At 33.0% G+C, this 7,640-nt stretch overlaps 1 protein-coding gene across 2 annotated transcripts; it reads left to right on the forward strand.

Annotated features, from left to right (window-relative positions):
* The first annotated feature begins 528 nt into the window (after positions 1 to 528).
* Positions 529 to 7,592, forward strand: LOC145333842 (CD209 antigen-like protein C). Of its 2 annotated transcripts, none has more exons than XM_080179100.1 (13): positions 529 to 578; positions 952 to 986; positions 1,177 to 1,203; positions 2,314 to 2,369; positions 2,632 to 2,697; positions 3,074 to 3,133; positions 4,120 to 4,178; positions 4,477 to 4,564; positions 5,074 to 5,118; positions 5,524 to 5,591; positions 6,262 to 6,351; positions 6,859 to 6,937; positions 7,484 to 7,592. In XM_080179100.1, the coding sequence occupies exons 1-12, from the start codon at positions 539 to 541 to the stop codon at positions 6,930 to 6,932; spliced, it is 708 nt and encodes a 235-aa protein (XP_080035226.1). In that variant the 5' UTR covers positions 529 to 538; the 3' UTR covers positions 6,933 to 6,937; positions 7,484 to 7,592. The 2 variants fall into 2 exon arrangements, with proteins under 2 accessions (XP_080035226.1, XP_080035227.1); XM_080179101.1 differs by having other exon boundaries at positions 6,859 to 6,933.
* The last annotated feature ends 48 nt before the right edge of the window (positions 7,593 to 7,640 follow it).

A 7,640-nucleotide genomic window follows, 5' to 3' on the forward strand; every position in this document is an offset into this window, starting at 1 on the left:
TTTTCTTTCCCACTTCTTCTCTCATTTTTGCACCCCCCCCCCCCCCCCTATCCTCCTATTGGAGTAGCCACAAGTAAATACATAATTTACCAAATTACGCTGAGACAAACAAAACCATATTGAAGAGAAGCTTCGATTTCAATAATTTGATTTATTTTGTGTGAATATGAAATTTGAGCTAGATTGATTGGTTTTCAAAACACAAGAATGTTCCATGTGTTTTAGTTTTCAACAATATATAACATATCACTGAGTTATTGTATTTGAAAACTGTGACTTCATCCCTAGCCATATGAAAAGAAATTGAAAAAATAAGAGACCGGCCATTGACTTTGATTCATTTCATGTTAATTTCCAAAGTTTCGTGAATTTGTTAATGTGCCAAAAAAATTACTCCTCCAAATAAATTTGGTAAAAAAAATAACTGAGGGTAAAAGCTTTGAGTATTATAACCCCCAACCATTACTTCAACTCTCACCCCCCCCCCCTGCACTTAACACAAATTTTTTTTAATGACTTTGATTTTTCAGCATAAAAAATGATCTTGTTATTTGGTACAACTTTTTTATTAGTAATAGGTGAATATTTCAAGAAGCAAAGCTACGCTACAAATCTAGTAGCTAATTTTTAACCTATAAAACGACGAACTGTCGAGCCGTGACTTCAATTATCCTAAGTTTAGTTAAAAAACTAAATATTTGATATTTGATTTCTTGGTGCTTTCACTCGAAACTTTAAAATAAGAGGGAGGTTATTATTTCTAAATATGATACCTAATTAAACCCATCCAATCTTACCGACCTAAAGCAAAATCCCCTTGCTTTATTTAAGAAATAAAGAGAGAAGACAACCACCTATTACTTGTTATTTGATTTTTAAAATATTGAGACAATTAACCACAAGATCTTAAATGACAAACAAACATCTTTTATATCAAGATATTTCTTTTAGGATCTAGTTTACAACAAGGAGGGGATAATACAACAGTAAGTAAAGATAACTTGTAGTGAAGCTACGCTTTATTTGGGTTTGTTCATATCTTCGCCCTACAGTTTCATATATATTGCCTTTAATAATTTGCGTGATTGTTTATTTTGCGATTTTTATACTGCTTTTTAGACCTATAATCTGATTTTAAATTTTACAAGATATAAAAAAATAGTATTTTTATATCAGGTTAGTGCAGACAAAAGAGCAAAGAAGGTAATTTTTTTACACTGAATAACCTTGAATTTAAATTTTAGAAATTGAATTATAGAGCAGAAATCCAGGGAGTAAGGGAGGGGACAATGGATCGAATATTTAATTTTTAGGAGTCTCAGACTTTGGGTACTGGCTTAAAGGGAATGTGCAAGAATTTAGCAGTTTCTGACTGAGTTTGGGTACTTGCGCATGAAATGCCGCTACTCGTTATGTATGTTTTGAATATTGCAGACGGGGAGAAGGGATAAGGGAAGTGGGGGCAAGGGAAATAAACACTCGTTGTGTTAGTTTTGAATATAGCAGACGGGGAGAAGGGAGGTGGGGGCAAGGGGCAAGGGAAATAAACAGAATAAAAGGGGGCAGTCATATTCTTCCTAGCAGCTGGCCGGGTCCAATAATCTTGTAATATAAAAATCACACCAAAAAACCTCAATATATTTCATCAAAAACAAGTTGTGATTTCACTTTACATGACGCTATGGAAATCTATTATTAAATTAACAATCCCTTTATAATTTCCTACAAATTTATTGAATTAAACTGAATTTCATGCCCTTTCTTTGATAACTCTTATATTGAATTAATTGCCCATTGTCCCCTCCCTTACTCCCTGGCAGAAATCAATATCTAAAATGACAATAAGCATAAAATCACGGAATATGTAAAAAAAAAAGTTAAATAAAAGCAGAGATTTCCCATCAATGTTTTAAGTTATCGCAAGGTAGTTATCAAAAGAAAAAAAAGCAACAAAAATGAGAAGGACAAGTTAATCACAAAAAAACGTTTGATGGAAATACGGATAAATAGATTTAATTGATTAAGATATGTTAAGTTGTCATAAATCAAGAACAAATTTATTGGAAAAAATCACAAAACCTCTCATGTTCGTTTTTATATGCTTTATTAATTTTGTAGCATGACTGACAGACAAAGTAAATTATGCATTGGATGCATATTAGAAAAAATTGCTGTCTTTCTTGAATAGCAGCCAAGCCTGACGGATGAATTGACAGACAACATGAATTATAGAGAAGCTAAGCTACTATCAGGGTGAAATATAAAGTAGCTACACTAAAAATACAGACAGACACCCATTCTATAATTTTTTAGAATACTTGGGGGGAGTGTGGATCAATAACCCCTCTGGGCTGTGGCAGACAAACTTGGTGAGTTAGATTTACAATCCAACGACGTCCATGGGGGGTGTAAATGGTGTTTAACCCCCACAAAATCTAAAAAGAAATAATAACCAACTATCCCCCCCTCCCCACACATATTTTAAGTTGGAATAACTACCACTTTTTGAGGTTTTCTACTACACCTCTTAAAATAAAAGGCTTGGGTGTCCTTGATACATTCTAATTATGTTTTATCTAATTTTTGTAGAAAACTTCTTTACTTTTGTACGTAATTAAATGTTACAACTAGGATGACAGGTGACATGGCCGCCGATACAAAATGCAAGAAAAGAGCCTTTAGTCTGGATACTACACAGTAAGATTTGTTATATATGTATATATAGATTACTACCTCCCTAACATTTTCAATGACCTCTTTCGTCTGCTACTAAAATGTTTTCTGCTCCTTGGCTGTGTTAATATAAGCGACACCATTGGTTAATTTGCATTGACCCAATTGGGCGACGGCACAAGATCATTGCGATATGGAGATACAGTTATTTAACCCTTTCTTCCTCTAGTGTTTTACTCTAATATTAGTAGCCTGTACGATCTTTCAACAGACCAACTGTAAACCTTCTATGCTAATTCCTTTTTAAGTTAGACGAATTATTGTAACTTGTACGTTCACAAAGGGTAATAAATCTATTTTTACGCGTGTTAATCAAAATTCTATATTTCTCTAATTTTAGACAAAAAGAACCAATATCGCGTTACTGTAGCACCGGTAATGTAAGGCCCTGCATTCAAGGGTAAGTTGTTGGGGGGGGGGGGGGGGCAATTTATGGTCCAATGTACAATATGAAGAATACCAAAACAAAGTATTAATTAAAGTAGCTGTGTTTAGTGCCCTAGGAAAATGGGGATATATGTCACCGCTTTTGGCCTACCTATTCTATTGACTTCATAGTAGAGGGGAAAAAGGGAATAAATTGTAGATGTTATTTGCCAATGAACTGCTTTCTAAACTGGTGTATGTGTCATTCTCGGTCTAAAGTTTTTAATCCAACATATAAAGTCTTAATAACATTAGTATTTGTGTCTATGTATTAGGAGCTAACGGATACGCCCCTAGATGCCTCTTGTAATCTATAATACAAAGTAGAATGATGTCTGTCCGTCTGTCTGTCTGTCTGTCCGTCTGTCTGTCCGTCTGTCTGTCTGTCCGTCTGTCTGTCCGTCTGTCTGTCCGTCTGTCTGTCCGTCTGTCTGTCCGTCTGTCTGTCCGTCTGTCTGTCCGTCTGTCTGTCCGTCTGTCTGTCCGTCTGTCTGTCCGTCTGTCTGTCCGTCTGTCTGTCCGTCTGTCTGTCCGTCTGTCTGTCCCTTAAGATCTCGGTAACCACTGAACCGATCGGATTCTACTCTTCAGGGAATATACCTACTGGTCCTGTGGTGGTTTTAGGCTATTTTCTTGGGGGGTGGGACACCCCCAACCCCCCCAAAAATGAAAAAAATACCCCCTAAATTTTTTTTAATTATTTAAAATTTTGGGGGCATCTCCAGAGGTAATTATTTTTTTTTCTTTAATTACCTCTTGGGGCAAAGCCCCTAGAGGCTAGGGGCGAAACCGCTAGTGTTACTATAATCTACTTTTGTAAAAGAATATCCTGTACTTAAGCTTAGTAACGATAAAAAAAATTCATTTATTTGTTGTTAAAAGTTCAGTCTCTGTATGTTCGTTTGTTAAGCTTGGCTGTCATATATGTTTTAATCCTTGCTACTTTTTGTAACTTTTTAGGTGGCTGTTCTTTAAGAACTATCAATACTATTTTTCTGACAAACATGGCAAGCCTTGGAGTAAGTTTTATTTTTTTATGGGGGGGGGGGGAGATAGAATCTCTGCAAGTGTTCTGTAATCTGTTAATGATCCAGTCATAAAAATAATATTTTTGTGTTTAGCAATTCCAAATCATTTATGAGGAGTAAGACAATCGACAATTAAAACCAGTTTTGTTAGCCACACGGGGCCTAAGACCCAGGCTAACAAAACTGTTTCTAAGCCATTTACTTTAAAAATAATGCTCGATAGGCACTTTCAGAAAAGCACCGAAAATAGTAGGATTATTCTTCCATTAACATTTCCATCACTTTTTAGAGAAATTTTATGATGCCCAACATGAATGTTATAAGATGCATGCCAATCTTTTATCCATAGATAGTCAAGAGGAGTACGTATTTATCAGGTAAGGTTGCATAGTGAGAAGCGTAGCTTCTTTATAACTTAAGTATATCAGACCAACCGACCTCACAGGCTCACTTTTACCTTTGTAATTCTGTTCACGTTTCTTTTAAAATAACAGCCTAATGTCCTGCTCATTAAAGCAATTGTTAGCTTCTAATACTGCGTTCTTATGGGTATAATTATTCTAGCGAAACCACTCTATAGCTCACTTTGTCCGCCAGTCCGTAGCCCATCTAATCTATACATTGTTTTGTCCATCTGTCTGTAATTTGCAGTGCTAGATCGATTCCTATATTTTCAAGTTTTCGTGATTTTCTCAATTCCTTTTCAAGATAGAGGGCTGAAAATTTCAGGGATTAATTAACTTTAGATTCTACTTATTTTCACGAATCATTTTCATCAAAAAACTAACCAACCACCTTATGTTCAATTTGTTTTAAAAATAAGGTGTGGGATATCATTGCTTAACAAGGTATTTTGTGTAAAAGCGCCTTATTTCCTGTATTATAGAGATACGATAAAGAAAAACCAATGGTATCATATTGGCCTGATAAAGTAAGTTTCATTTTAATATCCTATACACTAATTTCTAATGCTTGTCAAATGATTGATGAAGTGTTATTAAATCCTTTTTGTCTTACTATCTTTTTATATCTGTGGAAATCTAATGATTAATTCCTTTAATTCGGTTTAAGTATTAATTAAGGTACAGCCAACAAGAAAAATAAATCTAAAATAATATTTTGGGTGCAGTTAAATTGGTCGTTAATTAAACTAAGTGTTGCCCCAAAACGACAGTTGAAAATCACGTATATGTTTTTTGATTATTTTTCGAAAGAATTTCCTTGTTGGTATAAGCTGGAACAAGTGTTCACTTTTTTATCCATCTATTTTATTGTTAGTCTCTAAATCTATTTATCATATATTTTTATATGCCACCACACTATCTATGTATTCCAGTATATATGGATATGAGGAGCATATCAATAAAGGTACAGGATGGAAATGGCTAGATGGAACTGATCCAAAGGAAACAATATTTAACAATAAAAGTTGTACCATCCCAATTGTGCTTTTTTTCTTTTGGTATTAGAAAAAAAAGTTGCACCATCTTTATAATTCGTATAATGAGCTGATCTTGCTTGCTACATCTGCCTGCCTATAATGGTTAAACCATGGTACATGCTGAAAATGGAATCATATGGTGCAACGTATGTAACATAATTTTACATTATAGATGCTGTATGTCTGTTAGAGTACTAAAAGTTGCTTCTATTTCATTATTACATGTTTTAACTATTTCTATTAATACGATTGTGTTTATATTAACCATATTTCAAAATTTGACCATATAAGATTTTTAACGATTCCATAATAGATATTTTATGAATAATACTTAGGTTAAATCTTGTTACAAAATTTTCCATTACTCCACTTACTACTGAATCAATGAATATGCCACATTGACTAATTGGACAAAACTTCAAAGCAACTCCAGAATGTGTCCAAAGTCCGACAAAAAATATTAGTGACTCAGCCAAACACAACTAACTGTCAGATAGGACACTCTTAGTTGAAGTGTTTGATATCTTATATCAGACTTTCAGAAACTATACGTGTATACAATTGTAAAAAAATGAGGTGTACGACAATAAACCTGGGTAATTACGCTTTGTAAAATATTGTTAAACTCCATGCAGGTATGGAATATAAGATGGGCAAAACATCATCCCAGAAGGAACAGAGACAAATTTTCAACAGCATGCTTTAATAAAAAGGGAATTTATAGTAAGTATTTTGTTTTATAGTATGTTTCATTTGTCTGTTTGTCTGTCTGTTCACACTAGATGATTGTATGGTCTTATAATATTAAATAACATAAATAATATTTAGAGGATTTTTCATTTTTTTCTTAAAATAGCCAAAAACTGAATCTTTACACATACCAAACTTCCCTAATAAATGGAACTGATTGGACCAGTCATTTAGGATATTTTGTTTAGGATATTTTATTGAACATATTATACAATACATATATATATATACCTAAATCAGGAATCTTAAGGAATAAGACTATGGAAGATGAAAAAGAAAATTATTACAAACAAATTTTCTTGTCTGTTATTTAAGAGCTGATAATTTCTTCATGAAGGTTTCGTGATTTTCTATGTTTTATCACATTTTCTTTCTCTTTCTTTTAGTGTCAATTAAACATCTGCTGTATAACTCACTTTGTCAGCTTGGCAATCACTGATTTACTACTTGTTATGTCATCATTCTTGTTTTTTTTATTAGGTAATAATGGAGAAATTGCTAACCGGTTATATATTTGTAAACGCAGATGTTATTTGGATTATCCTAATTTGTAATGTAGGTATGAATATGGTGTACATTAGATTAAAGATCTAAAGGGATAAGACAATGGCCGATAAATTTATGTACATCCGCAATGGTGCTACACTAAATCAGCCATTCTGTAGGTTGTATATAGTGGTTGAAACATATTAACACTCAACTTAATAAACCCACCAATAAGAATTCTATAAAAGTCCCCTAAAGTTGATAGGCAAACGAATAATAAAACGTTCTTATAAAACTTTGGGGACTAGCGTAATAAACAGCCCAATGTCCCCTCCCTCCCTAATATTTGGCAGTAATTCTAACAAGGGTGACAACACTCATAAAAGCGAATCTTTACAGATCAGAACGCAAGACGAATACCAATATCAAGTAATAACAATTTAATATTTAAAAATTACTTTAACATAGGATGTATGTCTACTATAGACATACTTACATTTTTAGACTTAATTATAGAGATCCTTCGACTTCAATATTGTTACTTATCGTGTTAGGAACAAACATTCCAAAAAAAGCTTTTCTGAATCAAGTTATTTTATCTTCCCTTTTTCTGTTTTAGATTTTGCAAGATATCTTTTAATATGAATATCGCTTTTTTAATATAATGTAAATAAAATAATTATATTTTATATTGTTGTAAAATATAAATCTTTCACTTGTTTTCTAAACTTTCATGTTTTTTTATCATCTTTATAACAGAAAATATTAAATATATT

Source organism: Acartia tonsa, chromosome 12 (assembly GCF_053477335.1).
Source record: "Acartia tonsa isolate MP-2025a chromosome 12, ASM5347733v1, whole genome shotgun sequence".
Lineage (NCBI taxonomy): Eukaryota > Metazoa > Arthropoda > Copepoda > Calanoida > Acartiidae > Acartia > Acartia tonsa.